This window comes from Fusarium graminearum, chromosome 3 (genome assembly GCF_000240135.3).
Source record: "Fusarium graminearum PH-1 chromosome 3, whole genome shotgun sequence".
Taxonomy (NCBI): Eukaryota; Fungi; Ascomycota; class Sordariomycetes; order Hypocreales; family Nectriaceae; genus Fusarium; species Fusarium graminearum.
In genome coordinates, this window is record NC_026476.1 from 7622898 (window position 1) to 7644284 (window position 21387).

The window sequence follows — 21387 nt, forward strand, 5'->3', positions numbered from 1 at the left end:
GCTTCATCTGCAGTCTCGTCGTGAGAATTAACCGAACATTGTTTGTTGCCAGTCTCACGATGGCGAAGTGAGTGTCTATTTTCGAGGGGCGAATGTCGCATGCTTCAGCATCTTCCTTTGTTTGCTGGAAGAAGTCTCTAAGCGACGGCTCTTGGAATGTAACAACCACACGGTGTGGTTGCTTATCATTTATATCTGCATCTCCCAAGACAGTCCCTTCTGATCCATCCAATTCATCGTCCAATTTGTCCTGTTGTTCAGAGATAGACATGCCACTGTCCTCTTCAGAAACAGAAAGTATTCTATGTAACCCGATTAGCGACATCACGACGTAGTCCAGAGATACACATGCCGTGATAATCTCCCAGAAACCTGATCTTCAATCCTGAGACTCGAGGTCAAACCTGCTAGCTTAATCGCATGCTTTAAGAGGACTTGCGCCGCACCAAGACTCAGTGGCACAGTATCCTCTTGACAGTGGGCAAGCCAAGCGAGAAAATAACCGATGACCTTTTGCTCTTCTGGATAGTACACATCGCGGCACTCATCGACTAATACTTGGTAGAATTCTTGTGTGGTGTTTGGGAGGTTCTTGATGCGCTTCGAAATTAGGAACGGGGATCTAGCCATGTCCAAAGAGCGTAATGCATGATCGATGTAGAGAAAGCCTGGATTTGCTACTTAGTCATACTTGAAGGGCGAAAGATTTCTAGAGTTTGTGTGCTCACTATCGGCAGTTTTACTGATCTTGTCTGCAACAGACCTTTTGAGTTGAGGTCGAAGTCTTGAAAGGTTGTGGAAGTTCTCCAATTGTGCAACAGTAGCACGTCTGAAGTCGCCGGATTGACGTATCGCCTCTTTATCTAAGAGAATCTCTTGGCAGGAACATTGTATCCTGTCGTTGAAATCTCCTGCCACAACGAAAGATATGTTCAGAGAATTTTCAGCTGACTGGCGGATAAACGAAGCAAAATCAGCCGAGTACTTCTGGTCGAGCTGATCCGCACCATCGACCACGAGATACATCATTCGCTGTGAATCCAACGATGGTTTGAATTGCTCTTCAAAAAGGCCACTCCATAGCTCTTGATTTGAGTTCTGCTTCCTACTATCGTCCCACTCCTCAATTTTGGCTCTGATTCTCTCTCCATAACCAATATCAGAATGGGCGACCTGAGCAGCGCAAAATGACAGCATATTCGAGAGGGATCGGAGCTGTTTGATGTTTTTGTCAAACGTAAAGAACGCAACCGATGTAGCAGGGTCGCTCTCAAATTGTAATTTCAACTTCCAGAAGATAGCAGCTGTTAGCACGCTTTTTCCTGTGCCTGGCCCACCAGTGATCGACAAAAAGCCTCGATTTTCGTGAAACTCGGCGTATTCTTTCATGTTCAGAACCCAATCACAAGTTCCTGCGATCTGAATTTGCGTCGATTCCCTGAGTTGTCGAGTCACGTAGGGCTCAGCGCCTGAGCTCAACGACCATGTCACGCTCTCCAGAGTCGTGTGACTTGCTGATACAGACTTGGTTGTTGGTCCGATAGGTTTGATGAGGTTCGAAAATGTTTGCATGATTGTCTTTTCCATGTGCATCTGGCCTTTCTTGTTCTCCCTTGAATGGCTGGTTATCAATTCCCAAGTGTGTTCGTGGCGTTTCTTTGCCTCTTTGTCAAAGCGAGAAAGCTGATCGGCATGGCCCACAGCTACAGCAAGTGTCTGCATGACTGTGGCCTTATCCAGCTCATCGATTTGTCGGACAACGCCATCATACGCCTCCCGTAGCTTTTGATCTTCGCCTCGCCATAAAGCTTTCGCAAAATCAAATATGCGGCACTTTTTGTCTTCAATGGTTCGTCGAATATGGGTACAGAACTCCAGCATCTTGCAAAAGACAAGGGAGATCATCTTGTGGTAATTACCGCGGTTTAGTATATTATCATCGAGAAGCCTAAGGCGGCCAGTGAATGAGTCCATGATTCGGAAAAGCTGCTCAATCAAATCGTAATCGGCGCTGACAGCAAGGCAGGCACCTGCTATATGACCAACAACAGCGACAATGAGACCAGCAGGGGGGAACCCAATGCCAGCTCCTTGTCCTGCCATGTCGGAAACATTCTTGAAGCCCATGGCCAGAGATTTCAATCCTCCACGGACCATCTCTCTCAATCCTGGGCTTGGGGGTTCTGATCGCTGCGAGCTCCAGGGACGATCTTTGCGGGGCGGGTTACGAAATGCTTTGAAGGACGTCAATTCCGTTTCAACATAGTCCAAAATTCTGTCCGTGTTGTCGGACGATTCAGAACCTTTCCAGTCATCTGTGATCTTTTTCACCAGACGCTGTACTTCTGAACGGTGCTGCGTGACCCCATAGTCATTCAATGCTTCCTCCCAAAGCTTGTCAGCAGAATAAACGTTTGAGTCCATGAAGATGATTGAGTAATACTTGTGTTACTTAGAAAATGCGTTGAGGTAGGATCATTGTGTGCAAGTTGGGGAATGATGCTCTTTTTCAGCTTTTCTGGGTGGCGTCTAGATACAAAAGACCCTTTGCTTTCCATCGTGAGGCGGTAGGAGTACAACAGCCTGGCCGAATCAAAGTATGATCCCCGGGCTCTCCTACCGTGATTGAAAGCGGCTGAGAAATGTCTGCATGTATGCCGCCTGTACCCGTCAGCTTCCCACCTATCAGTGACTTCATCAAATCGAGCTGGAAGTCGGCTGCGGGTGTTGAGCTGCAAATGTCAGCTTTATTGTCTTGGCAGTCAGGCTGTGTCCGCTGGTATTGGTGGATGACATTAGTTGCTCTTCTTTTCAATCATGTCCGACACCCATGTGTCACTAATGATGGCAGTAAGAAAATATGATCTGATGATCAACTAATGTCAGGAGCAAAGAGACAAGAAAGATACCCAACAAGAATATGACACCTACCCTATATCTCCATTATCTCACCTTGATCCAATCTTCGTGCCTTGTCGACAGGATTCCTTACTCATGCTTTTTTATGCAAATTGAGATAGTACTATCTACAGTCTATGTTGTCAAACTGTTGGATTGGCCAGGCTTGAAACATCTTGAATATCTGATGATGGGAAAACACCGTCCTGGCTGCACTGACCAGCTTCCGGTCTGGGTTTAACAAAAGTCCTCTTCTGATTGTCATCTTTCACCAACCGCGCGTTCCTCTCCGTTTGACGCGTGCAGTCAATTTGTTTACGCTCTTATTGCATGAGCCCAAACAGTTCGATCTGCCAATTGAGAGAATCACACGGGGTGAAGCCAAATGGACAATAGGTTATTTTTCACAGAATTTGCCGTTGGCCGGATAGATATTACACAAGCATTTGAATAGGCGCAATTCACCTTCGTCGATGGCAAGAGGATTATGGTCCTGATTCTCTGAGAACCTGCTACCCCACGGCGGCCTCCTTCAAGATCGCCAATGGACAATCCTCCACATGTACTTGTTCACAACATTAAGTATTTGAATCGACATGACTTGAAGACCACGTAATATCTCAAACGTGATTTGCAAACTTACGCGGCACTGATTGGCGCTGAAAGTGGTCAAACTCGCTAAGCTCGGGAGTGCGGCTGTCGATCGGAGAGTGCCGACCTAGCCGCAGTGACGTTCACAGGGGTCATTTACTCATTCTTGTCTTCACATCCCAAACATCGCGTTGGTCTACCCCTTACCGGTGCAGTGGATTTCATTTGTGCTTTGATTGCATAGCCCCAGCACAATCTGATCTGACATAACGATAGGCCTGTCGAATCGAGCGGCATGGACAACAACTTGTTTTATTTACCGAGTTTGTTGTAGAATAGATAGGACATTATACATGCATGTGAAGAAGCATAATTCACCTTATTCCGCAATGGCGAAAGGATCGTGGTCTCGATCTTTCGGAGCCGGATGAATACAATGTTGACGATGAGCACAAGAGTGTTGGGGATCGCTTGATTAGACCTATCGCAGTCGTAGAGGACCTTGACTTGGATTGATGGGACTCCGGACGTCGCAGAATTTAAAAAAAGGTCCGTTGATGAGGCTGCCGAGATCATGGATGTTGGTCGCATCCCATTCTCACATATTGCACCGCCACTCCAATGACACTACGAAGCCCCGGTAGATTTGAACCAGGTGTTGTTTCCCGATACGTTTGACTTTCGCATTGAGACAAATCCATGACACCGCGTTTGTGATCTCCATCACTCCAGGGGAAGCAGCCGCATCACGTCCCACGCAACGATGACAGTCCTGATCCCAGTCAAGACAGACTTTCAGCCTGGCCCAAAAATGTCGAGATGCTCAACAAAGGACATGAACCTCAGAGTAACAGAAAGATTGGCCGCTGGAAGCATAAGAGACGAAATTAGTAGATCAACTTATGTAACTTAGAATATGGTCTTTAGGCTATTTATTTTTGTAACCTGATACTTAGGAGGTCAACTTTTCTGCTACCCAGTAGATGAAGTTTGTGAAGAGATACAGCCCTCAACCGCCTGCAATCACTTAGCTCATTGCCTTTGCTGGTGACTTCATGTCAACATGGGTAAACAAGGACATTGCCAGGACAGAGTATGGTGACAAGCTTGCGTTGAAGTTGAACACGTTTACGTTATCCAAGTGTCCCGAGATTCTAGAGGCTGAGAGAAATAACCTCTTCCGGACATTATGCGCACTTCTTCAGAATAGGTAGTGGGCTGTATAATGCCAAGCTTTGATGCGACACAAGGCTTACTCAGTGCCGCATGCAACCAAAACGTCTATGTCTGATAAGGAATTCTCCGTAGCGTGTTGGTTGTTCTTGTTTCATATTTTTGGATCACTAAGTTTTATGAAACGTCATCGTCATTAAACTTAAAGTGGCCCCTGACTAGGAATTAACCTTTATGCAGAGTTGGTAGAGATGCATTGATGTCTCGGTAGGAAGTGTCGGCACACAGCCAGTCTGGCTCTGGAAATTACAACAGATACTCAGGTCAGATCAGCAGTCGGTGTGAGATTCTAGAACCAATCAATTGGACATCGTGGTTTGTTGGCAGTGTTAGATTGGTGACAATGAGGCGCAAGCTGCGCAACCCGCTAAACCAAGGAATCGCCGGCCCAACATGACCCACTCGCTTTGTCCTTAGTATCGGGTCTAGACTCAAAGTTTAATTACTCGCTGTTATCTCTCACCTTTGAGATTTCAGTCACTCACATTCACTCCCTTTTTGCGTTATTTTCACTCTTTTGACAAACTGCATTGGGCAGCCATTGTCCCTCAATGGCGTCTTTATTCATGTTTCTGTTTATCTCTTTGCAATGCATGCTTCTATCATTCACAACAGGTGTCTTATCTGAAGCCATCAAACATGAAGCCGATGTCGTCATTTATGGCAACACAGTCGCTGCCATTTCAGCTGCCATTCAAACAGTTCGAATGAACAAAACCGCTGCGATTGTATTTCGAGGAAGTAAACTTGGTGGCTTAACGACATCCGGTCTGGGCTGGACAGACTCAAAAGACGGCAACACAATCGGCGGCATCGCAAGGGAATTCTACGAAAAAATCTACGACTACTACGATAACGACGATGCCTGGAAATACGAAACACGAGATAATTACATCGACAAGCACATTCGAGCACAACCGGGTCCGGCTATTGGCGACAAGGTTCAGTGGACGTTTGAGCCTCATGTCGCAGAGAAGATCTTGGAGGATTGGCTAAAGGAGGAGAAAGTCCCCATCTTTCGAAATGAGGCCCTTGTCCGTTCAGAAGGTGGTGTCAAAATGGATGGAACAACCATCCAGTCTTTCCAAACAGAGTCTGGGTCTACTTTCTCGGGCAGGATGTTCATTGATGCAGGCTACGAAGGCGACCTCATGGAGACAGCGGGTATCTCAAACCGAGTCGGACGAGAAGACGAGGAGGAATTTCACGAATCCGCGGCTGGTATCCAGATCAATGCGCCCAACCTTCTTACGACGATCGATCCGTTCAACGATGAAAAGGACCCCCACAGCGGTTTCATTCCTGGCGTCGGAAGAAATACGACAGAGGTTGCTGCTCAACGATCGCGTGGTAAAAAGGACCATCGCCTTCAAGCCTTCAATTACAGACTTTCCTTGACGAAACAAAAGGACAACAAAAAGGACTTCTTCAAACCAAAGGGCTACAACGAGTCCGACTACGAGATCCTCTTCCGCTACATCAAAGCAGGCCACCGAGGCCCTTTCTTTACGAAACAGCTCATGCCGAACCTCAAAACCGACACCAACGCAGCAGGTCTTGTTAGCACCGACCTCATCGGCGGAAGCTACAACGAGACGGCCAATTACGCCGAATACTCCTACAAGGATCGAGAAGCCGCCGCGCACAGGCATACTGTCTGGGCTCAAGGACTATTATGGACATTGGCAAACCACAAGGACGTTCCAGAGCACATTCGCGACGAGGTTTCACTTTGGGGTTATGCCAAGGATGAGTGGACAAGTAACGACAATTGGCCATATGAGATTTACGTCCGCGAGGCTCGACGAATGAACGGCGTTTACACGATGACGCAGCAGGATATCCAGAACCCGAAGGAGTACAACGATACCATTGTCGGAGTGGGATACTACACGCTTGATGTGCACCAAGTCGAGCGTGTTGTCGTCGACAATCGAATCTTCGACGAAGGCCTTGTTCACGTTCCCAACCCTGGGCCTTTCCGAATGCCATATGGCTCGATCGTACCACGTAAACAGGACGCCGTCAACTTTCTCAACCCCGTGACGGTGAGCGCTACACACATCGCGCTGTCGGCGATTCGGATGGAGCCGATGTATATGATCTTGGGACAGAGTGCGGGGACGGCTGCTGTCTTGGCGATAGAGGATAATGTGAATGTGCAGGAGCTTGATCACAAGAAGCTGAAGAAGAGGTTGGAGGGTGATACCCAGGTTGTAAAGTCTTTTGCGGCCACTTTGAGTGCGGGATATGTGCATGGGGTGATCTCTATAGCGATAGTTATTTGGCTTCAATTGGCTTGATGAATGCGTATGGAATTGAATAGACAAATATAGACTTTAACTTATGACAGCAAACTTCGAACTGAACACGGGTCCAAGTCTGGTCATGTCTTTAGCATACCCAACCGCCATCCACGTTGTACACAGCACCTGTCACGAAAGATGCCTCATCGCTAAGAAGGAAAGCGATAACACGAGCGACTTCAATTGGTTCCGCCCTCCTTTTTTGCACAGTCCCTGCAAGACTACGCTTCACATGCTCGGGGTCATCGTGTTGATTCATAGCGGTGCTCACAGAGCCTAGGACAGTTAGTTAAGACTTTACAAGCACGGTCAACTTACCTGGCGAGACACAGTTCACTCGAATATGTTCATTCTCCTTAGCAGCCGTCCTGGACAGTCCAATAACGGCTGCTTTGCTGGCACAGTAAGCGACGTGGCCGGGTGCTCCGAACTGACCAAAGACGCTTGCAGCAGATACCTGATCAATAGTCAGTGACATTTCAAGTCGTGAATTCCTTTACGCACAATACTTCCACCAGCCGTTATGGTCTTCAACTCTGCGCGTAAACAATTGAATACTCCCCGTGTATTAACTGCAAACATCCTATCCCAGACTTCATCGGTGTACTCAGTGAGTGGTGTCGGTTCAGCTATGATACCAGCCATATTAACAGCACCATCTAGCTTGCCAAACTTGTCGATGGTCTGTTTGATCCATGCATTCACTGATTCACTTTGACTGACGTCGACTACCTGATAAATATGCCCATTACCTGGAAGCGAATCGAGGACGGACTTTAGGACTTCTTCGTTGATATCTGCGAGAGAGATTATTGCTCCTCTCGACGCGAGGAGTTGGGCAGTGGCTAGACCCATGCCGGATGCAGCGCCAGTCACGGCAATCTGATGAGTCAGTCTAGAACATGTTGCTGGAAAGTTGGACATACCACTTTGCCGTCGAAAGAAGTCATGATAGGATGTGCAGTAGAGCTTTGGTGTGACCGTTGTTCCGTTATCCGATGTGAGTTGCTGTTAACGACACGAGGTTAAGAGCGAGATATCCACGCTTATATCCCAAAGTCTACATGTGAATGATGATGCGACCTTCCCCGCATCCAGATTGGTGTTAATTGGCCAGATGTATATAGAAAGTAAGCTCAAGATATGGGTTGCCGTTTCGAGTAACCATTGCCAGCAAACCAATGGTGGAATATACACACACGTACAAGGCTCACTAAGATATAAGGAGAGTTCAAACCATTGACGCAATCTTACATAAGCCTTCGCTACTAATCGGCGAAAGTAACACTGGTTTGCGAGAGTCTCGAGCTACATTGAAACTGCAATGCCTGCACCGTCCCTCCCATCCCATACATGTTGAATACGTTCCATAGTTTCAGTAAATATCCGAAGCCCACTCTTCTTAGAAGAACTTTGAAACCACTGGATAAACGAGTCTCTGATACCAGCATCGTCTGTTTCACAAGCTGCAATAAATGCAGGCCATATCAACCTCAAAGACCCATATCCCATCCCTGCATCAGAATGGTCAAACTCAAGTAGCCTATCACGTACACCAAGGACATGTTTCTCAAGCATGCTAGGGTCCAAGTCGTAGATCCTTCGGTAGAAATAGACAGAAAGGGCATGCTGCATCGTATCTGCGAGACTGTTGAGAAGATCGAAGGATTGTTGTTGTTCTGTGTCCACAGGTGCTTCTGTCATCCATATTGACTGTCGGAGGATATGGAGTTGCTTGATCCATCTCTCAACAGCCTTTGCGCGAGCCATGAATTCTTTCAAAGGCATGGCTTCATCTTGACTTTGATCCTTTTCCCTCGCGAGACGTATGACCAACGATAACATGAAGAGGTGTAGTTCTGGTACGCCAAATATCTCTGGATAAAGTGTTGCGGACCAGATACCTGGATGTTGGAGGTGTAAATCATTTTCGCCTTCCTCTTGGCCCTTTACCTTCCACATCTCCTGGTCCAGATCTCTCCAGCTCGTGAGGCGAAAAGATAGATTGTCCACACTATAAATACTCGCATCGCTAGCCTCAACTGCTTCACGCACGCGATTTCGATGATCCAAATTCAGTCTGCAGTCGGTAAAGCTGCTCTCATGAGATAGTCTCTCAAACACATAGCAGTGATGCAGTAGTCGGACCTTGCGTGACTTGCGACGCTTAAGGCCCCTCAGACGAATAAACTTCTCGGTCTCCAAGAAGTAGTACTCAGCCTCGTCTTTGTTTCCAGAAAGAACCGATATTTGTACCATCGTCAAGAGCGCCATGAGTATGGACTTGTATTTGGCCCGTTTCGGTATATCGTATGCTGTCTTTAGCATCATCCGGATATGATGGTGGGCTTGTTGGTAATATGTTTTGGCTTGATGTAACCATTTTGTCGAGTTGTATATCCCACCGAGACTAAAGGCGCTGATAGACAAAGTCCCGTAGAATGCACATAAACTCGCATGATCCATATTGTCGCCCAGTGTCAAAGCTGCCAAGCAGTTTTTGATATGAGGGAGAAAGAGGATATGCCATGGTGTCTTGCTGTGACGATATGGTGTCAAACCTTTAAGAACTGTTGTTGAGTAATGCTTGATCAGCAAGACAGCATCTCTTGGGACATCATATTCGGCTATTGGGCCTGGACTTGGCGATGGATCGGCTAATGGTAGCGTTGGCGACTGCACCTGCATGATGGAGGATACTGTGATCGATGATTGAGGGTTGGGGCCAGTTGCGGACTCATCAGACCAAGGAAATACTGGTCCGATATCCATGGAATCCCACCAGTCTGGTATCTCGATGTTTCCAAAGTTTAGCCAATTGGATGGGGGAAGACTGTTGAAGGTATTTAAAAAGTCGTGCGATTGTCGATTGACTGGTTCAGCAATGGTCGTTGTGATATTCACGGATGGCGAGACCACCTCAACGTCAAAGTCGAGATCCGGGACGACGATATCTTCCTGGTCATCCACAACCTGGATGCATGAAGAGTCTACAAGGTCGTCATGTACCAAATTGGGACTAGGAACAGGATCGTGTCTCAACTCTCGATTGATCCGAAAAGCTCCAAAGGGACCTCTCGATATCTGTAGATTCGACGTTGTCTTTTCACAATCGTCATCGATTTTGGAAAGATGCCAACTCGCCGACCTGGGATGAATATCTCGAAGAATCTGCTCACTCATGCATTTTCGTTCATTGTCGGTCAATAGTGGCCGTCGAAACTTTGCCGTTGTCGTAGATGGGTCATCAAAGTCGAAAAAGATGTCTATGTTGTAGCCACCACATTCAACACCAGCGATGTTACACATTGAGCAACTAGGACGACCTTCATCGCATTTCACGCGACGGCCGCGACACTGTAGTTTGTCAGATAGATGTTTCGGTGCGGGTCATGGGCAGTGGACGTACGGTAACGCAGCCACCAAATGATCGGCTCCGTCTTCCTTGACGCTTCTTGGTACGAGCCTCGGGTTTCCTTTGTGAGACAGACATATTGGAAAGGAGATATTTCCCTGGCAATACTTGCTTCGCAAAGACACAAGCTATCCATCGATGTCGATACAGGAATGGCTGATGACAGGGTTGTCGTGAAGCGCAAAGGTAAGGTGCGGTCTAACTCGACGTGGACGTCCCCGCCTTTCGGATATCGGCGATTTGGAGAAACCTTCCTAGCTTGGTGGGAAGACTTCTTCTCGGGACAGGAACCCGTAATCCACAACAAGACAGGGATTTGCTGTATCATTATTTTTATTATGCGTTGGCGAAACATGGCAATTGGATAAACGCCGTGCTGCATTGTTCAGATGATAAGCCGAAATCGTAAAGGGAAGGTCATATCTGGCGGGAAAGATAGACATCCGAGGGTGCAAACACTGTGCAGCTGGATGGTCTGTCTACCCGATTGAGTCAGATCATCTTCACAGTGGGATATCTCAAACCGAAGCAAACTCCAACTCTGGAATTGAACAAGTCAACGAACCACGATATATAGAGTCGGCATTTGTCGCGAAACATTTTCTCATAGACTCAACCACCAAGACATAACATATTTGCATCTCATCCCATCTCGTTTGCAACCACGACAATGGGTTCTCTACCAAAGACAGCCAACAAATTTGACGTCCTCATCCTGGGCGCCGGCCTTTCTGGTCTATGCACTCTTTACACCCTTCAAAAGCGGTTCCCCGATTGGCGTATCAAAGTCCTCGATGCTGCCCCCGATGTTGGTGGTACGTGGTACTGGAACTCGTACCCAGGATGTCGCTTCGACTCTGAATCGTTGTCGTACTGCTTTTCCTTCGACAAAGAGCTTCTCGATGAGTGGCACTGGAAAGAGGCCTTCTCCCCTCAACCTGAGACCCACAGATACATCACGTACTTTGCCGAGAAGCACAATCTTTACAAGGACATACAGCTCAACACCATTGTTACCAAGGCGACATGGAATGAGTCGGACCATACCTGGACTTTCATCGACGAGGCTGGTAATGAGTATGTTTCAACATTCTTCGTCAGTGGTATGGGATTTTTATCTGCACCAACACTGCCCGCCATCGATGGCATTGAGGACTTCAATGGCAGACTGTTCCACACGTCACGCTGGCCCAAGGATCTCGACATAAGTCGCGACTTTGCTGGCAAAAAGGTTGGGGTCATTGGCACAGGTGCAACTGGAATCCAGATCACCACTGCTTTATCCAAAGACCCCAACATTGAGTCAATCAGTGTCTTCCAACGCACAGCCAATTGGTCCGCACCCCTCCGAAATTCCGAGATCTCACTCGAAGACATGGCAGACCATAAAAAGAACTACGAGAATGTCTTCAAAGCTTGCTCTGAAAGCTCGTCTGGCTTCCTGCACAAAGGCGATCCTCGCAAGTCTCTTGAAGTGACAGAGGAAGAGCGACTTGCTTTGTGGGAGAAGCTTTACAATGAACCTGGATTTGGCAAGTGGCTGAGCGTTTTCTCGGATACATACACCGATCGCTATGCGAACAGCCTGTATTCTGAGTTTATGGCCGACAAGATCCGACAGCGAGTGAATGACCCAGCTGTTGCGGAGAGCCTCATTCCAAAGAATCATGGATTTGGAACTCGTCGTGTGCCTCTGGAGAGTGGTTACTTTGAGGCGTACAACAAGCCAAACGTTCATCTCGTCGACTTGCAGAAAACACCAATTGACCGTGTCACAGCGTTTGGGATTCTGACATCTGACGGAAAGGAGCACAAGCTCGATATCTTGATCTGCGCGACAGGTTTCAATGCCATCACCGGCGCCTTCAGTGCTATCGAATGGCATGGGAAGAACGACCGACCACTTATCGCAACCAGTGACAGTCCCAGTGCCGACAAAGCAATTTGGCTTGACCACCGACCTCAGACGTTTCTTGGTCTCACTGTACCTTCTATGCCAAACATGTTTATGGTACTCGGCCCTCATCAACCTTTTGGAAACGCTACTCGAAACATCGAGTATGCCGTTCAGGCTATTTCGGATCTACTACAGCATTGCAAGGACAAGGGATACACGTCTGTTGAACCTACGACAGAGGCTGTTGAGCAGTGGACTGAACATGTAGTCAAGTGCAGTGAGAGTCAAGTCTTGATGAATGAGATAGACAGCTGGATGACGGGTGTCAACAAGAATGTCAAGGGCAAGACGGTCAGAAGTGTGGCGCGGTACAGTGGCAACATCACCGAGTATCGTCGGCGATGCGAAGAGGTGAAGAAGATGGGCTACAAAGAACTTGTCTTTTCCTGATTGTATTTAAATCTCGGTCGTTATTGTTCAATTGCAATGAGTTCAGATGTATCCTTCCGTGCGTTGTCCTCCATCATCCTGTGTAAGCACTGGAGCCATAGTGCTTGAAAAGTGTATTTGAAGATGGTAATCTTATTATCAAGGTCCTCCATCATATTTGCAACGCATCACATCTTCACTTCTTCGTCGCCAACTCACTGATTTCATAATCAACGGTACTCAATAATTACATACAATATTAATCAGTTGATAGTTTGTCTTGACTGCCAAATATTGATACACAAGCCCATTGGCCACGCTATCATTTCGGACCCCGTGTCCGTCCATAGGCAGTGGCACTCCAGCCGCTATCGTATGAAATGCCGCCAGCTGTAAACAGATACATGACTTCAAGCTTTCGCTTTTGCTTTGACCCCGTCAGTGCGTGACACGTTTCTACACGTCCTGTCGTTTATCAGCTCCAGAACCGTTATCATGCATCCCCCGCAATTCAAATGAGGAAAGTTATATCTGGTGGCTGATCTCAGTGGGGTAATGCGACGATACCGATACGACTTTAACAAAATGGGCAAGTTTCGCCAGACTAGTTTCGGGTATCGGAGCTCCAGCTTTGAGCTGTCAGATATGGAAACGATGGGGTCAAGTTGCTGTTAATCGATATAAGAACAACATGTTTCTAAACGCTTTGGAATATTATTGTGAAGCAATTGTTGTACTTTTACACACTCATCTTATCACTTACTTTTACCACCACAATGGACGTCCCAGGCTTTGCTTTGATTACAGGAGGCGCCTCTGGAATCGGCCGTGCGTGTGCTAGGGCTTTCGCAAGAGACGGGTCTGCTGGTATCGCCCTCATAGATCTCAATCTCGAAGCGCTACAAGCTGTCAAGTCCGAGATAGAACAAGAGAAGCTATCACCAAACAACAATTTTCGGATTGAGCTTTACCCTGCAGATGTTACAGACGAGACCAGAATCAATGAAATCGTCAACGACATGGTGCAGAAATTTGGTCGCATAGACTACGTCGTCAATGCAGCTGGCATCGCCATCAAACATCAAGGTGGAGCAGCATTCGCTCAAACAGCTGACTGGAACCGTGTCCTCAACATTAACCTCAACGGAACTTTCTTCGTTCTTAGAGCTGCTGCAAGAGTCATGCTCAAGCAAGACCCAATCAAGTCATCAATCAACGGAAGGGATCTACAGCGTGGCTCCATCATCAACTTTTCTTCCATCCAGGGTGTTGTCGGTATCCCATTATCCACGTCGTACACTGCTGCAAAGCACGCCATCATCGGTCTCACACGTTCTGCCTCGGAGGATTATGCAAAGGACGGTCTGCGCATCAATGCCATCTGTCCTGGGTATACGGAAACGCCAATGACAACGAAGAATCCGGACGTACTCAAGGCGATGCAAGAGAGGATATCTACGGCGGTTCCTATGCATAGGATGGGACAGCCTGAGGAGATTGCAGATGGTGTGTTGTATTTGGCTGGAGGAAGAAGCTCGTTTGTCACTGGGTCAGCCTTGGCTGTTGATGGAGGCTACACTCAGAGGTGATGGACAGAGCGCTGTTGCATGAGAGTCGAGTTGTGACATATCATAAAGTCAATAAGCTAGTAGAGTAACGTCATGGAATAAGAACTTGAGTAGAGTTATCATGATATGCTTCGCATTCGATGTTCCAACATGAGACCAGATTGTATTTTGCAGAGTATAATTAGTCAGCGGGTTTAGCTCAGTTGGGAGAGCGTCAGACTGAAGTCAAACTTCAATCCTCACCAAGTGATATCTGAAGGTCATGTGTTCGATCCACATAAACCGCAGTCATTTCTTTTTGCGCTTCGCAGCCCTGACACTAGCCTCAGTAGTCAATTGCCAGGGGCTGAGTACCTTGCAGGGCTTTGCGCTTACGATACGGGCTAGTTAGTTCAGTCAGCCTCAGGCCAGGTATGGATGTTTCAGCTAGAAATTAATGCAGTCTTACGCCTATCTCTTGCTGTTACCTCCTCACACTTGGCAAGTCTCACAATTCCAACTATCCAACATGTCTGCCGTAGATGATGAAAAGCTTACGACAATCACCAGCAACCTCGACACACACGAGGTGATCTATACACCCCTTAACGGCACCCGCCATGAGATCCGGTTGCTTACTTTACATCCTGCCGCTGAAGAACATAATCAGATCTGTTGCACTTTGTCTCACGCCGAACTCAAGCCATCCAAAAGCTCAGACTTTCCTGCTTACGAAGCCCTCTCCTACGTCTGGGGCAAACCCAACTTCTCCGAATTAATTCTTCTCAACGATCAAGACTTCTTCATCACACCATGTCTAAAATACGCCCTCTCATGTCTGAGATACAAGACCCAGCCCCGCGTTCTGTGGGTAGATGCACTCTGCATCAACCAGTCCGATATACTAGAGCGCAATCACCAAGTCTCTTTGATGCGCGAAATCTACTCAAAATGCCAGAGAGACATCGCTTGGTTGGATCCAGTGGTTGGTGTAGCCTTCAAGTCGGACGATATATACAATGATCCCAAACTTGCTCAAATGGAGACCAGCATTAGGAAGGGTATGGAGTTGATGCACACCATCGTCGAAAAGGACCACAATACTCTAGGGCAACTATTCTGCGCCTATCATGACGGTGGGTACATCCTAGAGTATAACGAAGAGATTTGTCTCCGGGATTTGTTCGACATGCCGTTTCTATGGAAGCGCCTTTGGGTTATGCAAGAGCTTTCTTTGGCCCCCAATCTGGTCATGATGTGCAAAGGTGCTGAACTTGGCTGGGACTCGATGTCGGCTCTTCTCAAGGACCAGCCATATATGGATGCGTTTCACATGATGGATTCTCATGCCTACAACTTACCAAACTGGAGCGACATGTTTGACCGGATCAAACTCATTGAGGATCAACGTCGGCTTTTCTCCAAACCTGGTCTAGTGGATTCCAAATTGATGGATGTTTTGACCAGATTTCGTGAAGTGGAGTCTACAGATCCCAGAGACAGAATCTATGGTCTTCTAGGGTTGGTGACAGATGATCATGGGATCCACGCCGACTACACCAAGTCAGTACAAGATTTATATCGGGAGACAACTATTTCTCTGATCAACATGTCTGGTAATCTGGATATATTGTGCCAAAACCCATTTGAGAATAGTGCTGGCCACAAAGCGCTTCAACAGCTAGAAGATGCCATGCCTTCTTGGGTTACCGAGTTCAACTCCAGACACGGAGACTGTGCAGAGTTTATCTTTGCCCAGCGAGACATTTTCAACGCTGGATTCAAGACCTGCGAGACACCTTGCCGACTTCTTGGAACCAGAAGTGATATCTTGATTGTCCGAGGCGTTATTCTCGGAGCTGTCGGACCAATACTCCAGGTCAAATGCCAAGACTACAGCGCTCGCGATATGTTGAAATTATATTTCAGTGAGGAAGCAATCCTGAAACCCAAGAGTCTCACCTATGCCCCAACATTCGGTGCAAAGAAGTTGACAAGCGGTGAGACATGTTCACGGGCGTTCTGGCGGACGCTGGCAAAAGATTGCACATTACCGCCTCGAATGCGTCGGTTACGAAGCAAAGAAGTCAGGTCTCTCGACAAAGTTAACATGGAGAAGCTGTCTGACGAGACGATGATCACCGTCAATACCATTTGTGTCGAATACGATTTATATAGGGACCGGTCCCTGTTTTCCAAGTGCTTGGGCAACGTCTTGGACTACAGTGGTATCGAAAGCAAGTTCTCGACGTTGTCTGTCGGTAATCCATATGGCCATTACGCTACGAAGGACCATATGTTTGTAGTGACGAAGAACGGACTGTATGTCCTTGCAAGGCCTTATGTTGAGGAGGGAGATGTTGTTGCTGTTTTAGATGGTGGCAAGGTGCCCATGATTTTGAGAAAGACTGATCCGGTTTCTGAAAAGAGTACTGAAGATACTTACAGGATTGTTGGTCCAGCGTATGTACATGGGTTTATGGATGGGAAGGCAGAGGTCGGTGTTACTGAGGGGTGGTTGGCGAAGCAGGATATCTTGTTGGTTTGATAAGCTGCTTCAGGTAGGTATGTATCACGCATTACTAATAATACATGTGGAATGATGGAACAGTTTCACTCGTTTGCATCGATGTAAGAGTTTAAGAATAATGTGCCACCTGACAGCGCTTATCCTATACAAATGCTCGTTTGTTCGGCTGTCGCAGATCTCCTCATATCATCCAGCGAGCGTCAAGCGCAGCAAAGTTCCCCTTAAGGTAAGCTCTGCGGCAACGTTAGCCACATACGTACATTGACAAATATTCTAACCACTCATATTTTTCTAACATACGAGTTGTTTGCACTTTTACTATGAGCCGCGACGACTTTCTTGGGAGACTGTATGTAGGACTCGACTTGGGACATTATATGATGCAATGATCGTCATGTTTTCTTTTTCTCGATCGTCGAAACCACCTTAAACCGTATATATACTCCCATCTGCCGAGTTCTTAGAGCATCTAACCTTGACACTTGATTATAGACGATTATTCAATTCCTATGCATCCTCTTATTTATAACTTCACATAGTTCAATGTCTTACCAAGTCCCACAGAATGGCGTCTTGCCTCAAATGCCTCCATAAGGATATGCCATGCCCAGTCCACCTAGCCAGCCACAGAGCCACTCCATGTACCGCCCTCCCCAACACTACACATCAACTACATTGCAGAATCACATGGGCGGCCCAGCTCGCTATAAAGTGACCAAGCCTACTTTCCACAGCCGATACGAATGCAGACCCGACCATGCATCCACCGTCCGGTTACATACAGCCTCAAAGTATCAAAGGATCCAGATTTGTCCTTTAGCGCGGAGGGAGTCCCAATGGGTGCTTGCTACCTTCCAAACAGCAAGCGAGTCTCTCGAAGCGATACCAAATGTTTCAAGATTGTCATAGGAAGTCCCCCGAACGTACAGTACATACAGATGGTTCATCGCGGCAATGACGATTATGGCTGGACATTTATGTTTAACCTTCCCAATACCGGACAGCCCATACCCATGACTTGGAAGAAAGACAACAATGTTGCTGTCGATGGAATGCACGCTTCAAGTCTCAGTGACAACAACTTTAAACTTCAGGATCCTAATGGACAACTCATGGCTGTTTTTACGAGTCATACTATGAGTTTGCGACTGAGTGCAGTTGGTACTATGCAGATAAACATGGATCTGGGTCCCATATTCGAGTATGCTGTCATCATGAGTTTGCTTTCGATTTATGAGTACCAAAAGCGGGAGGAGGATGAGAGCTCGTCTCATCTTAATGCTGCTGCTGGGGCTGCAGCGGCTAGTAGCTGTTGACAAGTTTTACGATCGCAACGGAATTGCGTCATAACATCTGTCTGCCCTCACTTTATTTGCGCTTCCTTTGAGTTTTCGTTAGTATAGTAGCTCTGCCAGTCTCCTAGGAAGTAAATTTGTTGATTCTTCTTGATAAATCAATCGAAGACATGTTTCGGCTAAGATATACATAAATCCAAGAACGCTGTGACACAGAATGCGTTACAATTCTTTCTAGCGTCTCTAGATCGAATATGTGAGAAATCGTTTCAGCTCTGGAGTCCAATCTCTAACAGGGTCATTTTGTGCCAAGCCAATCCCATGAGGCCCGTCAGGAAGTACCACCACATGCGCCAATCTGCCGTGCTTCGCCATGGCCTCTGCATAGAGATAAGTGTTCTGAACAGGTACAAGACCGTCGTTCGAAGTGTGGAAAAGGAACGTTGGAGGTGTCTTGTCAGAAACTCTCTTCTGCACTGAAAGTTCGTCAATCTGTTGTTTGGTAGGGTTATTTCCAAGAAGGTTGTATCGAGAGTTCTCGTGCGTGTAATCGTCTTCAAGAGTGATGACAGGGTATCCCAAGATTCCAAAGTCGAGATTGGTGGTAGGATTGGTAAGTGTGTTTCCTGCAAGATGACCACCAGCTGAAAAGCCCCAGATGCCAAGCTTCTTTAGGTCTGGAGCCTCTTGCCGGATGAGATCCAATGCACCTAGGGCTTCTTCCATGGGCTTTGGATATAGTGGCGGGGTCATGTTGGAGGCTGTCGTGTACTCAAGAACCCAGGCGTCGATGCCAAGAGTGTTGAGATAGCGGGCAGGGTCGTGTCCTTCGTGGCCTCGAGCCATCATGCTGTATCCACCACCGGGACATACTAGCACACCGACACCGGTTGAGTTTGCGGCCAGGAAGGCAGTGAGTTGTGAGGGGTCGAGCCTGTGAGTGTCAGAGTGAGGTTCTGACGATTTAACATGAAGAGTTCTAATGAGACCACTACTCACTTCATGGTGACCTTTCCAAATGTTCAATTGAGAATAGCACTACGACACAGTTAAATCGAGTCCGGAATACAGGGTGAGATATATACAATTTCCAGATTAACCGGCTTTCTGGTTTCCATCGCCACAACCCCAACTACCGCGGATGAATTCAACTGTGGGGAGCCAAGACCTCCTTCATCACCCCGCATAATACCACGTTGAGGGCATTTACCCGGTCAAATTCTGCGATCCCGGTTGTCTATCATCCGATTACCTTAAAGATTGCTGTTCCTGGCATTAATCCCGAGGTCATATGATATAGGCTATCGGGATGGTAAAAAAGTCCACCAATAGTCCTGTTTCCGACAAATTGGGGTGGTATGTTTGCTGCAAACCAGATCGTTTTGCGAACATTCTATGGCTAATTGTTAGACTACCGGGTAGTGACATGGATAGCACGAGACAAGAGACGACGATGATGGATCATGAAACGTGAAATGGTATTAATACAATTATTGAGAATAGCTTAGATAGACTCCTCTACATTCAACTGCAGAGTAAAACGAAATCTAGAAAAAACCAACACATCTATTTGAAAAGATTTTGTGCATTGGTCGCTCGCACAGCATTCGCCTTAACAGGATCGTTGAAGACAACATCCACCTCCTTGTCAAAAGCAGCAGCATACTTGGCAGCCTCCTTCATAGGTGTAAAAACAGTATCCGAGCCCCAAACAATCCTAGTGTAGTCGACCCATCGCAGCAGGGCAGGGATAGCAAAGTTGACAGGCCAGGGTCCAGCAAGGTCGAAGAAGAAGTTCTTGGCAAGAGTCTCCTTCATCGATTCCTCTGTAAGGTTCAAGCCAGGGTACAGAGCGCTGTAGGTAACGATTCGGTCCAGAGTGGGGATGAGACCACCGCCGGCGTGAGACATGATCCACTTGAGGTTGGGGAACTTGGTTGGCATGCTGGTGTAGAACAAGTCGGCGAATGTTCGTGCAGTCTCAAAGGGAAAGTCGAGGGTGGGGGCAGCGAACTGGCGAACGGCCACAGGTCGGTTGAGGGCTTGCCATTGCTGTTGAGAAATGGTGGGCGCGTCCTTGTCGATATCGAATCGCATTCCTTGGAATTGCGTGCAAGGAGTTGTGGGGTGCTCGAAGATTGTGACGTTGAGCTCGTTCAGAGCCTCGTAGATGGGCTCAAGATCGCGGTCTCCGAGGTACAATCCGTAGTAGTTGGACATCATCACAACGCCATCAGGCTTGGGGTCAAGTTCACCAAATGAGTACTGAATCTCCTTTAGCGATGCCTGAATATCTGGTAGAGGCAGAGAAGCAAAGTAGCCAAACTCCTTCGGGTACTTGGCTTTGAGCTCGGAGCCAAACTTGTTGACCTTGCGTGCCAGGCTGATAGCCTGCTGAGTGGCAGTCTTTGAAGGGACATTCAGATAGACTCCGGGGCTTGAAATTGACAAGACTGATCTCTCAATGTTGTTCTCCTTCATGAACTCCAGATGAGACTCAGCATCCCAGCTCTACGTCAGAAGTCAGAATTGGCGTTACGTCAATGGAGATTGGTTGACTCACAGGAATACCGGGCATTCCATCGGGGCCAGGTACATGACCAGCCTCTCTCAGCGCATCCGCATAGAAATCAGGCACAAGATGGGCATGGACGTCCACCTTGGCTGACTTTGCTGGTGGCGGTGTGCTTTTGCAAGCCGCCACTGAGACAGTGAGACTAAAGATAGCAAGAAACTTCATGATGTAGCGACTGTAGCGTAATGAATTTGGCGTGAAAGAACGTGAAAGAGAAGAAAGTCTTGAGAGAACAAGAAAGTGACTATGTTTTGAGGGCTGTTCAACTGCATTTATGGAATATCCAAAGACTCAACAAGTAATGAATCCTTGGCATCTGCATTTAATGAGAGGAGTTAATTAAATCCTTCACGGCACCAACGGCCAAGTCTGGGGGGCTTGGATTGATCGGTGTATGCCTCGCATTGGCTTGTTTGATTGCTTTATGGGTACCAGTAAGCGCTAAGGCTGTGTCACTGCGACTGTGGCAGAGCTAACTGCCGGGGCTGTACCTTGATGCTACAGAAGCTTGGGCCTAAGAATGTTTATCTTAGCGATTTTATCTTATCTAAACGACGGGATTGATGGGGTTGCAGGGAGTTGACAGAGACACTACAACCGCATTGTCGGTAGATACACAATATCGTGAAGAATTCGGTGGAGTTGATGTCTGATACTGACTTCAAGGATGT

General features: G+C 47.3%; 11 protein-coding genes and 1 non-coding gene across 12 annotated transcripts; 6 read left to right on the forward strand and 6 right to left on the reverse strand.

The window, feature by feature from the left end:
• Positions 1-324: 324 nt before the first annotated feature.
• Positions 325-630, reverse strand: FGSG_13997 (uncharacterized protein; the record flags this gene model as incomplete). Its single annotated transcript, XM_011327681.1, has 1 exon — positions 325-630. The coding sequence occupies one exon, from the start codon at positions 628-630 to the stop codon at positions 325-327; it is 306 nt and encodes a 101-aa protein (XP_011325983.1).
• A 51-nt stretch (positions 631-681) lies between these two features.
• FGSG_13998 (uncharacterized protein) lies at positions 682-2103 on the reverse strand (the record flags this gene model as incomplete). Its single annotated transcript, XM_011327682.1, has 2 exons — positions 682-709; positions 764-2103. 2 exons carry the CDS (start codon positions 2101-2103, stop codon positions 682-684), a joined length of 1368 nt encoding a protein of 455 aa, XP_011325984.1.
• Positions 2104-5273: 3170 nt separating this feature from the next.
• Positions 5274-7025, forward strand: FGSG_11264 (uncharacterized protein; the record flags this gene model as incomplete). The annotated part of the gene is made up of 1 exon (XM_011327683.1): positions 5274-7025. The coding sequence occupies one exon, from the start codon at positions 5274-5276 to the stop codon at positions 7023-7025; it is 1752 nt and encodes a 583-aa protein (XP_011325985.1).
• Positions 7026-7116: 91 nt separating this feature from the next.
• Positions 7117-7978, reverse strand: FGSG_11263 (uncharacterized protein; the record flags this gene model as incomplete). Its single annotated transcript, XM_011327684.1, has 4 exons — positions 7117-7304; positions 7347-7485; positions 7533-7910; positions 7955-7978. The coding sequence occupies 4 exons, from the start codon at positions 7976-7978 to the stop codon at positions 7117-7119; spliced, it is 729 nt and encodes a 242-aa protein (XP_011325986.1).
• Positions 7979-8336: 358 nt separating this feature from the next.
• On the reverse strand, positions 8337-10521 carry FGSG_11262 (uncharacterized protein; the record flags this gene model as incomplete). Its single annotated transcript, XM_011327685.1, has 2 exons — positions 8337-10385; positions 10438-10521. 2 exons carry the CDS (start codon positions 10519-10521, stop codon positions 8337-8339), a joined length of 2133 nt encoding a protein of 710 aa, XP_011325987.1.
• Positions 10522-11113: 592 nt separating this feature from the next.
• Positions 11114-12790, forward strand: FGSG_11261 (uncharacterized protein; the record flags this gene model as incomplete). Its single annotated transcript, XM_011327686.1, has 1 exon — positions 11114-12790. The coding sequence occupies one exon, from the start codon at positions 11114-11116 to the stop codon at positions 12788-12790; it is 1677 nt and encodes a 558-aa protein (XP_011325988.1).
• A 755-nt stretch (positions 12791-13545) lies between these two features.
• FGSG_11260 (uncharacterized protein) lies at positions 13546-14358 on the forward strand (the record flags this gene model as incomplete). Its single annotated transcript, XM_011327687.1, has 1 exon — positions 13546-14358. The coding sequence occupies one exon, from the start codon at positions 13546-13548 to the stop codon at positions 14356-14358; it is 813 nt and encodes a 270-aa protein (XP_011325989.1).
• A 167-nt stretch (positions 14359-14525) lies between these two features.
• Positions 14526-14624, forward strand: FGSG_20808. Its single transcript has one exon. It is a non-coding gene; the product is annotated as a tRNA-Phe (tRNA).
• Positions 14625-14845: 221 nt separating this feature from the next.
• FGSG_13999 (uncharacterized protein) lies at positions 14846-16864 on the forward strand (the record flags this gene model as incomplete). Its single annotated transcript, XM_011327688.1, has 1 exon — positions 14846-16864. The coding sequence occupies one exon, from the start codon at positions 14846-14848 to the stop codon at positions 16862-16864; it is 2019 nt and encodes a 672-aa protein (XP_011325990.1).
• Positions 16865-17682: 818 nt separating this feature from the next.
• On the forward strand, positions 17683-18162 carry FGSG_14000 (uncharacterized protein; the record flags this gene model as incomplete). Its single annotated transcript, XM_011327689.1, has 1 exon — positions 17683-18162. One exon carries the CDS (start codon positions 17683-17685, stop codon positions 18160-18162), a length of 480 nt encoding a protein of 159 aa, XP_011325991.1.
• A 135-nt stretch (positions 18163-18297) lies between these two features.
• Positions 18298-19145, reverse strand: FGSG_11258 (uncharacterized protein; the record flags this gene model as incomplete). The annotated part of the gene is made up of 2 exons (XM_011327690.1): positions 18298-19075; positions 19141-19145. The coding sequence occupies 2 exons, from the start codon at positions 19143-19145 to the stop codon at positions 18385-18387; spliced, it is 696 nt and encodes a 231-aa protein (XP_011325992.1). The 3' UTR covers positions 18298-18384.
• A 562-nt stretch (positions 19146-19707) lies between these two features.
• FGSG_11257 (uncharacterized protein) lies at positions 19708-20881 on the reverse strand (the record flags this gene model as incomplete). Its single annotated transcript, XM_011327691.1, has 2 exons — positions 19708-20652; positions 20705-20881. The coding sequence occupies 2 exons, from the start codon at positions 20879-20881 to the stop codon at positions 19708-19710; spliced, it is 1122 nt and encodes a 373-aa protein (XP_011325993.1).
• Positions 20882-21387: the final 506 nt, after the last annotated feature.